General features: G+C 47.2%; 1 protein-coding gene across 1 annotated transcript in view; it reads left to right on the top strand.

The window, feature by feature from the left end:
- The first annotated feature begins 982 nt into the window (after window positions 1-982).
- Window positions 983-21,288, top strand: part of Galphai (G protein alpha i subunit) — a 43,997-nt gene continuing 23,691 nt past the window's right edge. The window contains exons 1-3 of the mRNA XM_089563908.1: window positions 983-1,381; window positions 8,381-8,423; window positions 14,364-14,505. Of these exons, the coding sequence (XP_089420034.1) occupies window positions 1,261-1,381; window positions 8,381-8,423; window positions 14,364-14,505 (306 nt within the window). The 5' untranslated portion in view covers window positions 983-1,260. The remainder of the gene's footprint in view (window positions 1,382-8,380; window positions 8,424-14,363; window positions 14,506-21,288) is intronic.

The following is a 21,288-nucleotide window of genomic DNA, read 5'->3' as shown; positions in this document are numbered from 1 at the left end:
GGTCTCAGTTTGAACATTATAATAGCATTTAGAAAGAATCAGCATAATGTTTCCTTTGAAGTTTAGGCTAATTTCCACCATACGTGAAATAACTTTATTTGTTAATTTTCAACATCGGCATGGCATTCCAGTGAACGATGTAACATATGTTTGCAACTTGCACAATAATTTTCTGTCATTATTATAAAGTTAAATGCTACCTTGGTAAGGGCTGCTGCTGGCAGTCACTGAACACTTTTCATGTCTTTTTTTTTTTACAGAGTTTAGTTTAGCTAGGCCACGCCGACCCCTCGCCGAGATGCCGGGTTCGTCGTACGCATAAAATGACATCGCAAGCAAAGCACGGCTGTCACGTGCCAGTTGCCACTGGTCATGTGATTTTTTGGGCATGTGGAAATGGGTGATGTTACTAATGTGACCGATTAAACCCCTTACTAACTCCACTCACGCTGAAACAATGCGCTTTAGAAAACGTTGCTCTGGTGCCGGTCTTCTGCGGTGCGTGTTCGTACGGCAACTGCATGGCTGCAACTTGCGTACATGGAGGAAAAAAAACTATGCTTGCGTAAGTTCAAGTGAAACGCTCAATATGATGCAAACACAAAACAGAATAAAACGGAACGAGTTAGCGCCTCAATTGGCACTGTTACTTTTTGTGGTACCTAGCATGCCGAGCAGCAAGTAACTTTAAGCATGTATTGCGCACGCCGCTCCACGGTTGGTTTCGATTTCGTAATCGGCTCGCGTGGTTATCGCGTAACGGCTGCTCCGAGGAGACGCACATCACCGACGGCAAATCTAGAATGCCTACGAGAAGTCCACCTCACGATGCGACCTATCCTCCGCGATCGCTGAGGTAGCTGAGGCATGCGAAAGCACAGCGCGCGGCCTCGCGAGTGCCATCCGCGCGTCCGATTTCCCCGCCGATCGAGCGCGTGGATGCGCACGCGCACTTCCGGCAAGCGGCGCACCTCCACATCCGGCAACAGGTTTGAAAACTTGGCTCGTCGAAGCCGTCGGTCGGTTGGTGGGTTGGTGCCCGCCGCCTTTGCGCTGTGTGCCCCGCGCGTAATCCGTGGTCGAGCGCTGCCTGTGATGTCTCCAGACGTGCGATAACCGACTGGTCCGACGAAGCGACGACCAACGACGACGCCGAAGCCTCGCCGGAAAGGGAAACAATCGTGGGGGATAAATTGGTGGTGTGAAACATAGCGTCCGCCGGTTAGGCCTAGTAACGCCGCAGCCGCCGGTTCAGTCGACATGGGTTGTGCCGTGAGTACCGCCGCCGACAAGGAGGCCGCCGAGCGGTCCAAAAAGATCGACAGAGACCTTCGAGCTGATGGCGAAAGACAAGCGAGGGAAGTCAAGCTCCTGCTGCTGGGTAGGTTGCTCCGCTCTGTGCGTCCGAACGTCGTCGTCGCCTGACAGGCACCCCGACCTGTCAAGCTCGCGCGCCTTGTTCGAACGTTTCGCGGACGCGCGAGCTCATTTGGGTGCCACATTTGCAGCGACGATCTCGCACTGATTTGCATTGTTTCCGATGCACTGTGCGCGAACGCCGCTCGCGCGCGCTTGACGAGCATGCTTGTTGCTCGAGGCGTGCGTAGACGCTGGCGCTTAGCCCTAATCAACCACTCCCACAGCGCCGGTGGCCGCCGGGGAACCGGCCGGTCGCTCCGTACGCCGGCGGGAATTTCGGCGCGTTTTTGCTTTTAACGGGAGTGATAAGCGCATCGCCGATAGGCCCGCGAGACGAGCCGTATCTCCGGGCCGCCGAGTCAACACAACTCTCACTTTCGGCTCCGATTAAAGGGTTCCTCGCTCTCACAGAGCGGCAGTCGAGGGGTTGCCGATTAGCATCCGCTCGGTCACAGCCAGCGGCGCGCACCGTTGGTTCGCTACGGCGCTTGTCACGCTGGCGATTTCGTGCCGCACACGTCCGATCGTCCGTGCGACCCGTTCGCGAAGCGGATGTCGGTTTTGGGCAGGACACCGTTACGGAGTCCGCACACGAGCATCGTTGTTTGGGTATCGGGGCCGGCCACACAATCCGGTGGGGGCGCGTGGGTCCCTTTAATAAACGAGGAGAGTCGCGTCCGCATCCGCCCTGGGTTGCCGATGGCTTTCGCAACGCGTCCCAGACAGAGCGGTTGAGATTGAGAATGCGCTGAGCGAATTCTCAGGCAGCCTGTCGCTGACGCATTTTTCCTCGATTCTGCAAGCATCGATCATCCGGGGAAGCGTCGGCGAGCAGACGGAATAAAATGGGCGCATTCAACGGCAGCATCATTAGACAGGGGCGCTGTTACTGCAAATTATCATCGAAAGGCGATGGAAAAGAAAACAAAATAGCGACAGGGACGGGATCGAGGGGCTGATAGCCCCTGAGTACAGACGTCCTGAGTGGACGCTCGACTTCGCAGAAGAAGCGCGCGTCGACTGTGCCATTTCGCGGATGCAAATGCCCGCCTGCCTCGGAGTAGCAGACGACGGCCGCTGCGACGGGCGTTTGTAGTACGCGTACCCGGCCGCCGGCGTAGCGGACCCCCGTCGCGGGCGACATTGGACGTGCCTGCGGCGAGGAAGCCGGCGCGCCACACCTCCGGGCGGTTGCACCGAGGCCTTCGCACCCCGCGCGTCACGTCCCCGCCGGGCGCTGTCTTCCGTGTCGCCGCGACTCTTGCGTAATTAACGAGGCGATTAGCATCTGCGCCCTTTCGATCCGCCCCTGTGCAGCGCCCAGGGAGCGGCCGAAAGCGCGAAATTTTTAAAGCTCCACTGAAGGGGTCATCTCTAGAGCCACACAGCTGGCGGCGAGAAAACGGAGCCCAATTCCACGGTACCACGCTGGCGGGGAATATCGTCGCCCGCTATCTCGGGCGAACCGTTCGAGCGACCGTAAATCTCCTCGGCAACCCCTTACCGTGAACGGCAGCACTGGTTTTTCTTGCCTCGCGAGTAGCGTCGACGCCCTGTGCGCGGCTTTTTCGCAACCGCGGAGACAGAATTTAAATGCGCGCTTGCGATGCCAGCCAGCAAGGACTCTTCGGGAACGTAATGTCGCGTGCGTGGCCAAGGCTGTCAACAACTTGGCGCCGGAGTGCGTTGGGCCCCGGGATTGCCCGAGAGTTTGGGTGAAAGGTCGCCGGGTTTCCCGTGTACGGGCGAGGGCAGGATGTTAGCTCATCTGTCGAAGGATGTGCCTTCTCTGCTCCTGACTTTTGCCTCGCTGCAAGAGCTCAGTGCTGGTTGCATCCACCTAGAAGGCAGCTGCTCAGAGCGTGCATTCCCCTTCGCCTTCATTTACGTACCCACATACAAATAAAAAAACTTTCAGCAGTTGTAACCTTGAAACGTTATAACTGCTCTGAAGTTTGTCATTGCACTGCACATCTGAATTGGAGTGGACGAAGGCATTGCCATTACCTTATCATGTATTTCTTACCAGCTGTAGTTTGAGCATTGGGCTGCTTAAAGGAATGTCAGCCTGGTTGACTGTGGCCATTGATCTTGACCTTGTTTGTCTGGTTTCGGTGGTTTGCAGTCATTTCGGGTTCGTAATCAAACTGAATTTTAATCCTAAAAGATTCGAATGAACTTGAAATTGCCCCTTTGTTTCCGTTACTCTTTAGCTGTCTTAAGAGCTAGGTAGCCATAGCCTCTTGTAAGCTGCTGTTGTCAGGCTGCTTGAAAGACACTAGGGAAAGATTGTTTACATCCAGCCTGTCCAGTCAGCTTTGCGAAGCCCTGTTACGATTGAAAAAGTTGGTGTATCCAAAGCTTTAGTGAGCTCGTAGCGCACAGTCTATACCATCGATGCGTTATAAGTAGAGGCCGGATTTTTAGGCACTAAAAACCACATTTTAGGCGCCATAAATAGGCGGCTAAAATTGCATTTTAGGCACCTAACGGAGAAAAATAGGCACTATAAACTTTATCAAAAGTGCATACAGTTCCGAACTTCAGCGCGCATTATCTGCTGTAAAATAAAACAAAAACACAGCAGGAATGATCTGGGACCTTAAGCAAGGTGTGAACATTAGAAGCCATTTTTTCTAAGGCTGTCGCGCAACTTTTCGTACTATACAAATGCTTCAGCAAAGCAAAAGGGACGGTTACCAACCATTTTAAAACACTTTGGTATACCTCGAAACAAACCATTCGCTTGTCGTGTACAACAGCAGAAACAATGAACACCTTAACAGGGGGCCATGTATTTAGAAATAAACATTGTTTAAGTCATTTACTCTTGGTTTGAGTGCACGAATGCGTTTTCGTATGCATGCACGACTGCCAGCTGTCTAGTGTGGCCTGCTCCAACAAGATTACTGCCAAATGCCATGTGATGAAGATGGCATGCGGCTGGGGCACAAGGAACGAAAATAAGGCAGGTTACCAAGGTGGAAATTTTAATCAGTTAAACTGTTTACAGCAGGTTCATGGAACATTTTGCAGATGGTTTCAATTGGAACCAACTGGGAATTATTTGAACGAACCTATAACTTACTCCGTATACTTTTCAAAATGTGGTGCCATCTGGTCGACTACCACTTTAACAGCCAAAGTCATCAACAAGCTGCCACGATGAAATGGCAGAAAATAGGAAAAATGTTGCTTCGATATTTTCGGCTGACGTGGTTGGTATTGTGTACACAGCCGGCGTAGGTGCAGTGTTCACCACAGCCAACTGACGGGGTCATCTAATGTTGCCACGTGTGTGTTATACTCAAAACCGAAATGGATTCGAAAGCAAACAGGATCTGAAAGCAAAACCACAGCGTATTTCAGGCCCCTTTTCTGTAAAATAGGGTATTTTTAGGCACCGACGTCGGAAATAGGGATTTATAGGCACTATAGAAAGAGTATTAAACATATTGTCAACACCTAATTCGTGCTCATATGTAAAAATCGTGCGCCTACAAAACGTTGAAAAAAATAGGCATTTGCCTAAAATCCGGTCTCTAGTTATCAGATACCTTTCACATTGGGAGTGTGTGTAACGTGCTTAGTGCCTGCAGTTGCATGTCCTGGGTGATGGTTTGATGTGTGGTGGGGAGCTGGATGACAGACCAAATTTTTCTCTGCACAAGCTTGTGTCTTGTTGGAAAAGTTGAAAAAAAGGCTGATGTGGGTGTGTTTCTTGAACTGCTGTATTTTTACCACTGCAGGTGTATCTTTTTTTCTTTTTTCCCTTAATTTGTCTTTTTATATACTGAAAGGATGTGCATCCAGCTAAGTTCTAGCATGAAGGGACCATTAATGCATGTGTAGAATATTGTTTGTGCCTTTTCATCTCTGGTCAAGTAGCATTTATTGTGAATGTGTAATCTGTGTTCAGTGCCCTCATACCGGTTCTTTACTACGGAAACATGTTGAAAATAAATAACTAGTTCATGTGTGCAAAAGGCATTGTCTCACCACTTCAAAATTGGTTGATGGTGTTGTTTGTCAGGTTCAGCGATTGATGTAGTTTTGTTACAGACAGTACTGGTTGTAGTCTTCAAACTGCCTCAAAAGACGACAAATTAACGAACAAAGAAATGAATCTGTGGGATTCCCTCGTGCGGTGTCAGGTTACGGGAAGGCGTGAAGCCATGGTTGTCCTCTGTCCCCTCACTTGGTCAAGGGTAAATGAAGACACAATATGCACCGAGGCACGACTAGTGTAAAGGGGAGGCCAATGCCTTTTGAACGTAGCTCAACTCGCAAAGGCCGAGAGGGACGAAGGAACAGTACCAGGGACAGTACCATCAGTACTCTGCACACTGGCTGCCTTTGTGCAGTTGCAGCCGTGGGCTTTGGAAACAGTGGTGACCTCACTGTTGTTTGCCTGTAGTGGCTCTGTGTCAGTGCGGCCATTGCCTGCAAAACTCAGCTCCTTGAACTTACTGAGCGAGATCAGTATCCATTGGTCATGAGCTAGGCACTCACAGATACGCTGCTGTCTTAAACAGTCACTGCTGGCAGGCTGCCACAGCTTGTTGTGACTGCAAACGGGGCCTTGCTTTGTTGTTGCAAGGCGAGCGCAGCGGTACATTGAGAAAGCAGTTCGTGGCCTGCACGCAGTGAAGGGCCGTGTCAGAAACTACTCAGTGTGACAAACAAACGCTGTGGCAGCAGCCTCTTCTTGGTGGTTGGGAACAATGCATCATCAGTGCTGAAGAGCTGCGGGCTATTTCTGCACCCTCGTCTTGAGCTCTGCTAGCTGGCGTATGCCTGTGGGATTCTGCCGCTTGGGTGGCTTGCTCACAGTGGCGGCCTCTGGAAACTGTTGTGCTTCTGCTAAAGTAATGCTGCATGTTGTAGCAGTGTTCATTTGGCTCCTGTGGCTCAGCGTGCTTATAGAGTTGCTGATTCGAGGATGGTCAGAGGGGAGGCTTGCACAGATCACTGGTACCCTTGAATTCGAAAACACCATTTTCCGTGCCATGTGTCATGTGTAAAACCCTCTGAAATTCATCATCATCATCATCATCAGCCTGACTACAGCCACTGCAGGAGGGCAAAGGCCTCTCCCATGCCTCTCCAGTTAACCCTGTCCTTCGCCAGTTGTGGCCACCATATCCCCGCATACTTCCTCATCTCATCCGTCCACCTAACTTTCTGCCACCCCCTGCTACGCTTCCCTTCTCTTGGAATCCACTCCGTCCTCTTTGAAAGTTCTGAAGTTTGAACCTATAGGTTCACTAAGATATGCTTACAGGGTGAGGCACGGTGGTGCTATATTCGCATACAAGACCAGAAGATAGTAGCGCAAATATAAGTCAGGATTACACGCCAGTGCAACCAACAGGCGTCACTTGAAGCAACACATGCGTATATTTCGGCAGAGTGGCGGCTTGACTCCTGTCATTTGTGTGCTTAAAAAAAGTAGTAGTACTATGGGAGCACAGTGGTAAAGTAGCATATGAACCCATTTGGCGGCTTTGCTTGCTTTCTCTGCCTGCCTGTTGGTTGTTTCACTGTTGCTTCGTTTTGCTTGGCTGGTGTGGGTCATTGTTCAATGCATACACTGGCATCACACATTGCCGAGCTCATGCACGCTGTCTACATCTGCCCCAGCCACCTAATGAAATCTGGCCTCCTTGAAATATTGCAAAGTTCCAGCATTGAATCAAATGGCGAATAATCAGGCTTGCCAAAAAAGAAAAATAGTTTGCGGTCTGTGTTGAAACTTTTGATTCTTCATTTTGTGGCAGATGTACACAAGCAGGAACTTCTATGTTTGTGGTGGAATAAAGAACCCGGGACGAAACAAACTTCTGCATTTTTAATTGAAGTAGGGAAGGCTGTGTAACTTGGCAGTCTCCAAACATATTAGCATATGCTTTAGGGACTCAAGTTTGAGTCACATTTTGCTTTGAAATACAGAGACATGTACTGCAGAGAATTGTACTGCACTAAAAAAATATAGCTATTCTAATTCGAGCAATGTCCTTTCTTGATCTGTGCATATGACTTAGTGTTTTTGCAGTCTTTCAAAATTACGAACTGGAAGTGACCAGAAGCGATTATTTCTTGCAGGTGTAAATATGCTCCGCACTTCATTTTCATCATTCTTCTTGAGAGCAAAACACTATGTGGGCTGTCTTAGTTTCTATAATGGAAAGAGCTGCTCCAGATGCACATTTATGACACCAGTGTTGTAACATGAACCTCGGTTAGCACATACAGAGTTTGCCAACATGGCTGCTGGTCATTGTAGTCAGGCCATATTCCAAATGCTGTTCCTGAAATGCTCAGAATTTCATCTGGCCTGGGTTCATCAATGAAAGCAGTGTTGTGTTTTAGTTCACCCACGATTACTTGAAGAGCGCTGTACTTCTGTGAATTGTAGGTGTGTTTCCACAGTAATACTGATCAGGTTTTTTTTTTTTGTCACCAAGTACTCACTTCGATTCTTGACAACAGAATACGGTACTTTGTTATCTGGCTCTAAATGGACCAATCGCATTGAAAATTTCACTGCCCTGCTGTGGATTTTTTCATGGTGCTTGCATTTGAATACTTCCCAAACCACTGAAGTCATCAAAACGATTCCTCACTTCATACCATTGCACTTTTGTGCATTGGTAGCGTTTGTTTCATATAAATTGTGCTGTCAGCGATAAATGAAACACTTAACAAGAAAAAGGTAAAGCCAACAGAGAAATGCACATTAGCTCCTGGAGAGGAAATGCAAGCGAGGTTGTTTAATACTTCTAATGGAGAGTCTTTGCATCTTCGAGGCGTATCCTTTGCTGGTATTTAGTGTCCCCTGACAAAGATCTTGTTTTGCTGTTTGAGTTTCAGTTGTCTCATTGGTGATTCATTTGCTGCTGATAGTACCTGTGGTTTTGTGGCTCCCGTTTCACTCCATGCCTTCCTTCTTTCCTTCCAGGTGCTGGGGAGTCCGGGAAGAGCACCATTGTTAAACAGATGAAGTAAGTGGCATCTTCTTTTACCGTGCTTTACAAGTTGGCTCTCCTGCTGCAAGGATTTCACAACTTGTGTTGTGCATCTGGTCACTGTTGTGTCTAAAAAAAAAAAAAAATTCAGGGGGCCACTTTGTTGACCTAAAAGTGCAGTGAGGCGAAAGCCTTTAGACCGGTGTTGCTGCTTGTGTCACTGATGTGTGATTAAGATGTTAAGTTACGCTGCCGTGGTGGCTCAGTGGTTATGGTGCTCAGTTGCTGACCCGAAAGACGCGGGTTCGATCCCGGCCACGGCAGTGGAATAATTTCTTTGGAGGAGGAATTCCAGAGGCCCGTGTACTGTGCGATGTCAGTGCACGTTAAAGAACCCCAGGTGGTCGAAATTTCCGGAGCCCTCCACTACGGCGTCTCTCATAGCCTTAGTCGCTTTGGGACGTTAAACCCCATAAAATAAACTAAGTTGTTAATTAAGTACACTATTGTTTGTGAATCTTAAACGCTGGAGACACAGGAGGGCGTTTGGGAGGCATCCGTCTGATTGGACGCCTTTCTGCAAACACTCTTCAGCGTTGTAGACAAGGAGGACTGCGTATGCGTTGGCAGGAAGTAGCGTAGCCATTAGCACGCTCGGCTGCAGAACGGAAGGATGGTGGTTTGAATCCCATCGTGCACAACGTTTTTTTTTTCTGGTCTGACTAGAAAAGCGTGACACCTCTGCTGACAACCTTCTGTCGACAACGAAGAGGCATTAAAGGCTTTCGCCTTAAAAGATGCATAGTGAAAAAAGGCACTTGGCTTATTGCAGCATGGTTTCTGAGCTGATTCCATGAGACGGGCGTGAAAGATTGGATGGATGGATCAGAGCACCCCTTATCCATTCAGTGTGTGATCGCGTGACTGTGCTGTTGATAAGTCTGGCTGTGGCCAACACTGTCGGTAGAAAATCACCTTTGTAATGCGCCAGTCACATAAGTAGTGCACAGAACCCTGCCAGTTGCTGTCTGTCATGGTGGGTGCATGGGGGAAACAAATTACTTGGATAACCTGGGATGCACATTTCTCAACTGCAACACATTCCAGTTTGTCCTGCTCTTGAGAATAAATAAATTCTCTAGCTGACACAGTTGACATGCGCTGGCTGAATGGTTATCATGTCGTAAGTGATCAGAAAATTCTTGGAAGGCTAGTGTTGTACTTTTTATTGTACTTTTTTATTTTTTGGTCTCCGTCCCCTTGTTCAGCACTGTTTTTTCACCATTCTTGAGATGAGAAAGTAGCTGATAGGGCCAGTATAGTCCAGACAACTCATGTATGAAGCTGCAGGTTCTCCTCAACGGAGGTCTACCAGCCAATGGAGTTGACAGATTTTCATGGCGTTGCTTTTAATCCATGGTTAATTCCTTGTCAGTCTAGTGTAACAAGTGATGAACCATGTGTGGCTTGGGATTAACTGCGGATTAACATGCTGTCATGGCCATTGGCCCACGCAATCGGCTGGAGGGCCTCTGTTGAGGGGAATTTGTTGCTTCGGTCTTGAGTTGTATCAGATTATAGCTGCCCAGATACATGGCTGGGAGAGCTTGTTTTTGTGGTGCTGTGATTGTTAAATCGTGTGAAGAATTTGCTGCATCGTCATCATCGGCCTGACCACACCCACTGCAGGGCAAAGGCCTCTCCCATGTCTCTCCCATTAACCCTGTCCTTTGCCAGTTGCGGCCACCATATCCCCGCAGACTTCTTAATCTCATCCGCCCACCTAACTTTCTGCCGCCCCCTGGAATCCACTCCGTTACCCTCAAGGACCAGCGGTTATCTTGCCTTCGCGTTACATGCCCTGCCCAAGCCCACTTCTTCCTCTTGATTTCAACCAGGATGTCATTAACCAGCGTCTGTTCCTTCACCCGCTTTGCCCGCTTCTAGTCTCTTAATGTTGCACCTATCATTTTTCTTCATAGAAGGTTGTGGCCGAGTACTACACCAGGGTGGCCAAATCCTACTCTGGTGAGGGAGTGCGTTGTCGGTCCTGGTCCCCAAGATCAGGCCACACTCCAGGCCTGGTTATGCAATTCCATCGACTCATGGATTTTTTTTTTTTTTTAACCTGGTGGACAGTTGCGCGGAACCGACATTCGAACCCTGGTCCTCCTGCATGCTAGGTGGATGCTCTACCTCTACGCCATCGCTGCAACACTTTGTGCCGTATACATTGCAGCGATGACATAGAGGTAGAGCATCCACCTAGCATGCAGGAGGACCAGGGTTCGAATGTCGGTCCCGCGCAATTTGGCATTTTGACTTAACATTCTCCAAGGTGCTAATAATGCAACAAAAGAAAAGAAAGAATATCGAACACTGTGGTGAGGCGAAGGAAACGTGCTCGTCAAAGCTTGCAATCTCCTCGAGGCTTGGTGTACTAAGTATGGCCCTTAAGGGTAACGGAGTGGATTCCAAGAGAAGGCAAGCGTAGCAATAGGGCGGGGGGCAGAAAGTTAGGTGGGCGGATGAGATTAAAGGACTATAGACCCCAAATTTTCGCTTGCGCGTTTTCTTCTTTCAAACGACGCACTACACATTGGTATACACGGAGCACCCCATGGTGTTCGCCTATGACACTAAATAATTTATTGTTGAATTTCTTCTTGACACTGTTTCGGTTTCATCAACCGAACGATGGCTGGGACGTGTAGTTTATATTTAGGTCACGTGAAGCATCAAAAACAGCAATATAACTGCCGTTACATCGTTAGTTGTAATTCCAATTATTGAAGCAGGCAGGTTTAAGTGCTGTAGTGAGTTAAAGCTATGTGTCAGCATTTATATATGTTTTTTCATGCATCATGTGACCTAAACATCAACTGCACGTCACAGCCATCGTTCGTTTGACGCAACCAAAACATCATGAAAGAAAGAATTCAGTTATATTATTTAGTGGTCGTTGGTGAAAACCACGCATTGATCCATGTATTCTAATGTCTAAAGCATCATTTGAAAGAAGGAAACACGGAATAAAATTAGGTGTCTATAGTCCTTTAAGAAGTTTGCGGGGATACGGTGGCCGCAGCTGGCAAAGGATACATGGGAGAGGCCTTTGCCCTGCAGTGGGCGTAGTCAGGCTGATGATGATGATGCATAGTCATGCCTTGTAGACATAATCATGACTCATAATCATTCTGAACGGTATCTGGATGCAGCAGTTTAATGCTCTTGCATTCTCACAAGTAAGCAGTCTTAAGTGTGTGTGCATATTTTTTTTTACCTTTTACTATGAGATAGGAGCCAACCTATGTCACTAAATGAGTGTTCTAGGCTGAATAGTGTGGCAGTTGCAGTCGGTATTCCGTTTTGATGTCCAGCTGAACAGTTTTGTCCCGCCAAGTTAGTGTCCTCGCAAAATGAGGCCTGCATAGCATTCTTGGTCGGTGGGTTGAACAGGATTGTGGGTTGTGTGTGTCTCTCGGGCATATGTGGGGCAGTTTTGTACTGTTGTTTGCTGGGAGCTTAAATGGCCCTTGACCATGTCCGGACTTGATAAACAAACACGCACAGGATGTAGATCGTGGGCTTACGGTTGCCTTTTTGAAATATTGCAGCCAGACACATTGCGAAATACCATGAAGCAATGCACTTACGTTTCTTTGTGACGTAGCCTGTGTCCTGTCTTTCGGAGGGGATGGAACAGACACATTCACGCTACTCAAATGGCTCAGAGGAATTAATTTATTGGTTGATCACCCTTACCGAAAGCTGCCATACTTCTTGGGCGTCTCGTCATCTGTGCTGATGTGGCTGCACTCTTTCTCATTGCTGCATGTTTTCAAATGTGGAGTTGGCAAGTGCTTTATCTTTCTAGGGCTGGTTTGTTGTGGAATTTCACGTTGTTTGTTTCCTTTTTTTGTTCTAGGTTTATTGTACATTCACGCGTGTATTGCTTGTTCCATGCAGTGTGTGCCAGTATAGTATTCTTAATTCACTGCTTACACGTTGCCACGCAGTTCAGGTTTGTTGAGATATTTCCGCCTCATCGCAATGTAGTGGTGTGCAGTTGTGATCTCCTGTGTCGAGCTAACAAACAGGTGTCGGCATACACTTTCACTGCTCTAATGAGGCTTTAAGAAACATGGCGGCTATCTGGTACTTTTTATTCTGTTCTACCCTAGCCTTCTTGCGTTTTATTTTTCTTTGTGTCTTGCAGTGTTTGTGACTAAAGAAAAATACATTATTCTTGGCTGAGAGACCACATTGGCCTGATTGCATACCTAAACCCATGTTGATGTGAGCTGGTAGCTGATGGTGCCTCTATAGTCGGAGACAGCTCAAACAAAGTTGGTAATTCCAACCAATGACGTCGACTGATTTTCATGGCATTGCTGGCAATCCATACATGTAGTACTTGTAGTAATGTGCACATAGTACATGTAGTAAAGTACATAGCGGTTCTCTGTCCCTTCTAACATTGTTGGGTCGGATGTCATTAGAGGAGGCAGGGAAGCTTTTTTTTCTCTCGTGTCCAGCCTGACAGCTTGCTACCTGGCAGCATCTCCAGCCATGCAGGCCTCATTCGCGCTCCACGGTGCAGAGGCGTGACCCTGAGTGGAAGTGTTGACCCAGATCATTAACATTGCAAAAGTTTGCGCGTCACTGGCTTGCACGTTTTGTTATGTGGGGACTTGTTTACTCAGGGGCAGGCTCATGTGAAGTGGGAACAATGTGTGCATTGCGTGCCTGGTGTAAAACTCGCTGGCAACTAATCTGACCCTGTCTGGCTGCGGACGTTGTCCTGAAGCTTCAGCCTGGAGTTAAAAACCATGCAGCTGTGAGCGTGAAATTACTGGGGCTGTAAATGAGTTCTGCTCGTATTAACCCATACGTGTGCGTAGCGTACATGCAGGACACCATTTTTATGCACAATAACTCTAAAAGTTTACTGTGCAAAGGCTTGCACCCACTAGCATAGGTTCAAGAGGGTCTAAGCTTTTTCTGTGCAAGGGTTGTGTTGTGTGCATTCAGTTTTGTGCATTGCGTGCATTCAGAAAGGTTCACCAGTCCTCTCTGGACGCAAATTTTGAAATTTGACCCTTTACTACATTAGAGTTGTGCAAGAAAACCAAAAATAGTTTTTGCGCATTTTCAGAAGGAAACCACCACACGTGATGAGAAATTTGTTTTTAAAGTCGATGTCAAATATTTAAAGCTTTGCCACACTTAATTGGTAGTGATATGGCTTAGTATCTCACATTGTAGGACTGCTCAAATGTCTGTGTTGAGATAAATATTGCCATGAATAAAGGGGTAATTTTAAATTGTGAAGTGAAATAAATGTTTTACATCGAGAAATATTTCAATTCTCTCAAATTTTTCAGGTTTCAGCATAAATGGGTTAACTCAAAGGAACATGCCATTTTTCTCCTGCCAAGAAGACATACTTGCAGTTCCTTACTTCTTGATACCACACAGTGGCTTCTTCTTCTACCTCTCTCTTAAATTTCTCAAGTTTTGTCATAAATGGGTTAATGCAAAGAAACATGCAATTTTTTTCCATGCCAGAATGCGTACTTATAGTACCTAACTACTAAGTACCGCACAGTGGCCTCTGCGTCTACCTTTTAGGACTGTATCAAGGTAGATAACTGAGCAAGTTGGTAAACATTCTTCGTGAATAACAGAAGCGCTACAAACACAGACACAAAGGGGGAATACAGCGCTTATGACTGGTAGGCTGAGAAAGGTCTCCCCCACTGTCACGTGACTGTTGCGTGATGTGCACCCACAGTGGCTACAAACCTGCCGCATTGTAAGCAACAAAATGTCTGCTCCTGTTTGTTTCACTTCACTGTAGCTGATGCAGCAGAGGGGAGGAGTAGAGATGGCTGTTTGGAAATGGGGAAACGCGGGGAAAGCGGCGCTCGTTGTTGTGGCTGAACGTGGCGCCTGATGGTGGTGGTGGTGCAGGATAATCCACGAGTCTGGCTACACGTCGGACGAGTGCAAGCTCTACCGGCCCGTGGTGCACAGCAACACCATCCAGAGCCTGCTGGCCATCATCCGCGCCATGGGGCAGCTCAAGATCGACTTCAGGGACCCCAGCCGAGCGGTCAGTCTTCCTTCCTCTTCCTCTTGCCATCATCGTCATCATTGTTAGAACGGACGGTGGTAGCCGCACAGGGCATTACCCCCTTACTTTGAGACCAGTGGGCGCCGAACGCGCCGAACCTCCCCGCACGACGACCTCGGAGGGATTATATGCCCTTTCTGGGAAAGGGGTCGGGACGGTCGCGGTGGGGACGGGGAAACGGGTTGTCAGGCGGTCAGTGTGGGTCAGGCGGGAAGGCAGTAGTGTGTGTTGGGAGTGTGTGCTGTGTGGTGGACTTGCCGTGGTCGATGATGGAATGTGCCGCCTTTTCTCATCCATGTAAATAAATGGTGATTGTTGTGTTGTAGAAAAAGAATGTGTGTGGTGGCGAGGGATTAAAACGCCGAACAGATCACTTCGTTACTACAGTCATCATCAGCCTGACTGCGCCCACTGCAGGGCCTCTCCCATGTCTCTCCCATTAACCCTGTCCTTTGTCAGCTGTGGCCACCCTATCTCCACACACTTCTTAATCTCATCCACCCACCTGACTTTATTCCGCCCCTTGCTAGGCTTCCCTTCTCTTGGAATCCACTCCGTTACCCTCAAGGACCAGCGGTTATCTTTCCTTCGCATTACATGCCCTGCATAAGCCCACTTCTTCCTCTTGATTTCAACTAGAATATCATTAACCCGCGTTTGTTCTCTCGCCCACTCTGCCCGCTTCCGATCTCTTAACGTTACGCATATCATTTTTCTTCTGCATAGCTTGATGCGTTGTCCTTAACTTAAGCTGAACCCTCTTTGTTAGCCTGCACGTTTCTGCCCCAGGATGATGTCGTGTTTCCTGCTCCGTAGCTTTCGTTGCATTGGTAGGAGAAGTTGTTACAGGGTGTAAGCAAATCATGCTATCAAGATTCGGCAGTTATGAACGCAGACAGGGGAATCGCGCTCTCCAGGAACGTAGTTATTAGATGGAAAACAGTGTTATTCATGTTATACTGCTGTCACACGGGCACTTTCGATCGCGATCGGTCTCGAGCGCGGTTGAAGTTTCAAGCGTGATCGAGATGGACAGCTGCTACACGTATCCACTCGATCGCGATCAACTAGTTGAAATGCTACATACGAGATGGCGCTGCTTGTACTATCATCATCACCATTGATTTTTTAATAAATCTATAATAACAATAGTTAATAAAACTTTCTTGTGAAAATATCAAACTGTGAGCGGAAAAAGCACCTTAATTACTTTCTGCTGCAACCAGCAGTGGACTCGATAGCGAACAGCAGCAAAACAACGCTCGGTGCACGCGTGAACGGTAGCGCCGTCTAGTGACAAGGCGCCAAAGCACATCAACGCTGTGATGAAGTTTTCTTCCGTAATTACTGGTAGCTAGGGTCAGTGCATTGCAAGCCTTTTTTTCGTTCCAAGAAGAAAAACTGCAAATAGTAGAAAATGTAACAACTGACTAAAAGCAAGACAACTGCTTTGCCAGGTGTCGCTCTTGCGAGGTAAACACACTGCATTTAGTTAGGCCTAAGAGCTTGAAAATCGCCAAATTATCTGAAAAACAGGGGCTAGTTGTCGCTTAAATCTCTACGCGTGGGTAAGAGTGTGCGAAATAAAAGCGAACTGCTACCATTTGAGCGAGCTATCGCGTCGAAGAATCCAGCGGTGACATGTATTTATTCCGAAGCGGGCGAGCAGGGCGGTGCCATCTTGTCAACGCATCCCCTCGATCGTGCTCCATGCGCTCGAGCAGGATCGAGGTCGATCGCGATTGAATTCGCCGTGTAGCAACGCCGGATCTGCATCGAGTTCGATTTCGATCGACTCGATCGCGATCGAAAGTGCCCGTGTGACAGCAGTATTAGTCTGTGGGGAACTCTTGAGGGGAGATGCGGATTTCAGCAAAACATTTTTCCGTGCCAACGCACTGTTCCGATGGGTAAACCCCGAGCCAGATCTTGCGATGTTTGTGGGTTTGTGCCAGGTGAAATAAATAAATAAACAAATAAATCGAATAAATTTTTGTACATAACTTTACACATATACTCAGTTAAGAGTGGCATGATGGTCGCTTTTGTAAGTAGGACATATTCAGGAAAACTTTGCACAGAATGCGTGAACTTTGCATGTCTCTCCCTCCGTCTTGTGTTATTCTGCGCAAAGTTTTCCTGAATATGTCGCTACACCAACTGGCCTAACGTTCTGCTCTACTAAGTTTGTAAATAGGTTGCGTAATTTCGCAGGTCTATTGCATAGTGGTGGTGCAATAATTGGAACATAATCTCTAGGCATGCTTGTTTTGCTCTTGATGATAGCGTGGCAAGGCCGGATGAAGTTGCAAGCAAAGTTGGGGAATGTGTGCTTTTGTATTTGTAATGTATTATTCGTAGTGCTTTGCATTGACTAGTGTCTAACTTTGTGGTGTTAGTTGCTGATTGGGGGAAACCAAACTGTTCGCATATTCTTAAACTGGCCCTTAACGAAGGTTGTGTAGGCCAAAAGTTTATTAGATGCTGGTGTGGATCGTAAATGCCTCGTGATATTGAAAAGTTTCCGTAAAGTGGCAGATGAGATAGTAGCAATTTGAGAGTCAAACTCTCATGGACTCAAACTCTTGTTGTATTCGTAGCTGCATTGTATTCGTGTAAATGGGCTACTTTCATGAGACGTAAATGAAATCGAAAATGTGACAACATAAAATGTGGTAACTGGAAATTAATTATCATATCCTGCAGTGGGTGTAATCAGGCTGCTGCTGATGATGTCATTAAGGGATCATAACAGAAAGATGCAAGGTATTTCTGAGTGTTTGTTTTATAAACCAACACTGTGTTTTGCAAGTAGCCAATTATTAGACAGCATCCTCATAGCCATGCGATCACCAACAACTGATAGTGAAGACACTAGTGCACTGAAGATATTTTCTGGTCTGAGCGACTTTACTGTAGAGTGGCTTTGTTATATTTAATCTAAAGACAATTTTTCTATAACTTTGTTTAGTGATGAAAGTATGAAGATGGGTCGGTAATTAGTTACAAGCGCTTTGTTCCTTTTTTAAAAGTAGGAATGACTTTTGCTCTCTTTTAGATATAACCATAAATGCGAGTGTTGAAAATCAGACCATACAGATAGTTATATCAGATGTAATAGTTGCAGGTAATTTCAAATGGCATACGCAGAAGCCACCTATGCCTAGGCTTGCATTAGAGCATTAAGATATATTTAAGCGCACTTCATTAGGGGTAACTGGAAACGGATAAAATGTGTGGAATGAACTGTGTAAGTTTGGTTGTGAAATCGAGTGCTGGTGATTGCAGGGTGATCATATGATATGCCCTTAAAAGGTAAGTTTAGATACAGGAGCACTGTGAGAGCATGTGTTAAAAAATTAGTGTAATAGTTTTCATTCTTTCTTGCAGTTATTTTTTTATTTCTATTGTAACGCTCTCTCCTAGTGATGCTTCTTAGCCTGTCTTCCCGACTGTCTTCTCCTACTTTTCTGGCTGCACATAAGATGACGGATGCAGGCTCATTCCTCGAGCTCCGCTTTTCTTGCTGTTTTCTTTTCGAGACTGGCGTGGGCAGGAAAGTTTTAGGGGGTTTCGTATCGCGGCGGACACATACCAAGGGGGGAAATCGGCAGAGGCAGGTGGAATGCCTTTGTCTTTGCTGTTTGTGCCTCTGCTCCCATTGTTCTCTCCGCAAAGGCGTCCTCCGATTTCTGCGTGAATGTGATGCCTGTCTTGGCTGGTGTGTCAGTGCAATTGCAGTTACGGATAGACATCGTGACACGTGTGGGTTTGCGCGAATGCGGTTGGGTCTGGTGTGTGAGGAGGGGGGGGGGGGGGGGGGGGGGGGGGGTAGAGGGCATTGCAGTGCATTCTTTGTTTTTTTTTATGATGCACTAAATCCTCCTTCATCACTCGTTACCATGCGATGACTTTATTATTTCCATTCTTTGCTGGTTGGCCACCGTCAGCTTTGATACTGCTGCATGCTCTGTTTTTAAACACTTCAGGCGCAGAAACAAACCGAGTGATAGGCGGGGGTCGCATTTGAGGAGAGGGAGAACCTCTTGCTTGGCAGTCTTAATGTCTTAAAGGGACCACGAAGTAAATTTTAAGGGCCGGGCCTTTTTCTTTTTGCTGTGGAAAAACTTAGGTGTGTAAGCTGTCCATCGTTAGAAGCAGTGAAAAAGATTTTGTGGAGAAATTATTTATCCTTGGATGCCCTCATTTTTCTGTCTGTGTGCGAATTTCGAATTTTCAGTTCCGAAGCAAATATGAGTGGTAAAAATTGCTTGGATATTGAATAAAATATTTTCGAATGGTTCTAAATATTCGGTACAGGTAGCTTAAACTAGGGTGACAACACAGCCATGAAAAGAGAGAGCTGTACTGCATATAGTTTCTGTGTGATTTATTATATCTATAAGGCTTACAAGGCATTAAATAAGGGAGGAGGAATCATGTAGTAGTGACAGTAATAACCCTGGTAAAAATTTCTCACTGTTCTCCAGCAGTTAAGCACATTTTAAGCAGATGCTGCGATCAGTAGCTGCTTGGAATTGTATAAACCATTTGTGCATTGTGCTTTTGTTTTGTAACATTTCTGAAACATTGGAAACAAGTGTTAAATTTGTGATTTCTAAGTGGTAAGCTTACACAAAAACTTAAAAAAAAAACACGGGAAACCTATTCTAAAATGTTGGTCATCCTGCAGTATGCAGATCTATGTATACTGGGAACACATGTAAGCCTAAGCACTGTTATTCACACGACTTATGTCAAACTTATATACTACTGTATTCACATTCAAACTAATACCATGTGTTCATGATTATATACCCTCCCATTAGGGCAGCCCACAGGTGATGGTGGGGAGTTTGTTTTTAGGCAGATTTTGTGATTAAATTTTGGAACTATTTATTCAGTTTTACTACATGCACAAACTAAGAGATTAGGCCAGAAAGTTCCGTTACTTGAAAAACAAAATTGCCACGAAATCAGTGGAAAAGGCTCTGCAAACTGAGCAGCAAAAGTTCCCAGGTGGAGCCAGTAGACTCCTGTTTAGAACCAGTAACTCCCTATGAAACCAGTTGGTGCAGTAAGGTTGTGACTAGTTGGCCAACTACAAAACCCACAATGTTTCCTCTGGACCCAGTTGGCTCGGTGCAAAACCAGTAAGGTTCCTGCTGTAGTTGGAACCAGCAGATTCCCCGTTGCAAATTTTGAACTGGGGAAACTTCAACTTGTGGACTTGGGTGTATTTCTTTGCACGACATTATTAGTACAGTAAAACCTCATTAATACGTACCCGCTTACCAAGTAGTTGCGGTTAAAATGTAGTTGTGTGAATTCCCCGGCGTAGCCACCATTGAAACCAATGTATTGGCTGACCGCTTAAAACATAGTAGCCCATGAACTGCCTACCGCTTAATGCGTACTTGCCGTCGCGGTTTGGCTGGCGCCATGCTATTACGTAAAACGTTTTCCGCCTTTCCAAAGAGCATTGTCAACGTGCAAACCGCTGGCGATTCAACACTGCGGCCATTTCGGCCATGTCCCGACGAGCGCGGCGATGTCCATGTCAATGGGGAGCCCGAGAAGCGTCGGGTTCTTGCGCTTCTGCGTTCTTGCGCGCGAATGCATCGTCGCCAGCCCTATCGCAGTAACCATCACCGTCACCCCCCCACTCTACCCATGTCATGTGATCTCGCTACACCTCGAGGAAACCTCACTGCGCGCGTGACGTGTTGTGGATGTGTTGCAGTTAGGCGAAGCGCGTCTTTGTTCCGTGTGCACGCAAACGGTGGGCACCATGCCGAAGCCTACGCGACCGAAGTATCGCGTGCTAACAGTTAAGGAGAAGTTGGACATTATTCGTTCAATTGAAAATGGAACTACGAAAAGTGCACAAGCGCGTGCGTGGGACTTGCCGTTAGCAACGGTCTGCGGCATTTGGAATGCTCGGGAGAAGTTGAAAAGCGGGGCCCTATCGAATATGAAGAGGTGCCGCTTGAGGGGATCAGCTTTTCCGGAAGTGGAAGAATTTTCCGCGCAAAATTCATAGTAAGCGCAAGCGATTCCGAAGTCTGCGATCCCGCCGATGACTGCGACACCCTACTAACGGAGGTGTTGGAACGACAGGGTGGTGCGGAGGCTGTGAACTTCGAAATGTTCTGTGAGGTCGACAGCGACGTTGCAACCACTCCAGGCTGGTCGGACAGCGAGATTGTCGCCGCAGTTGCACCACCCCAAGGCGGTGAGGAAGACGCTGAGAATGAGGACAGCGGCGACGAATTGCCAACCGAAGATTTTAGCCCCACTGTAGCGGAAGCTTCGCAAGCATTGGCGGTAATGAGGGCGTTCGCCGAGAAGAGGGGCCTCATGGAAAAGCTTGCCCCCAGTCTCTCCAATTTTGAGACTGCTGTTGTCGCCGCACGGCCGCCACGGCGGCAACTGAAGATGACCGATTTCTGGTCGGCGGCACAAGAATAAAGTGCACGTACGTACGTGTATTTGTTGGATATTTACTGTGCCTGAATTTCTTCTCTTTTGGGGCGTGAATAATGGCAAATTTTTATTAGTTGGTTAAGGTGTACTACCGGATAGTGCGTACTATTCCCGCGTTCCCGCCAACTACGTATTAACGGGGTTTTACTGTAATTTGACTGCCACCTGCTATGGTGGGCAGGTTGTGAGTGACCTAGGTGGTAGGTCCTGCGTTCTCACTTATCACCGATGCCGGCGGGTTTTCAGCTGAATGGGAGCTTTAAAACTGCCGCGTTA

This window comes from Amblyomma mixtum, chromosome 10 (genome assembly GCF_055824585.1).
Source record: "Amblyomma mixtum isolate Tamu chromosome 10, ASM5582458v1, whole genome shotgun sequence".
In the NCBI taxonomy this organism is placed as follows: Eukaryota; Metazoa; Arthropoda; class Arachnida; order Ixodida; family Ixodidae; genus Amblyomma; species Amblyomma mixtum.
Note: the sequence above shows the minus strand (reverse complement) of the source record. Positions and strands in the feature narration are given on the sequence as shown.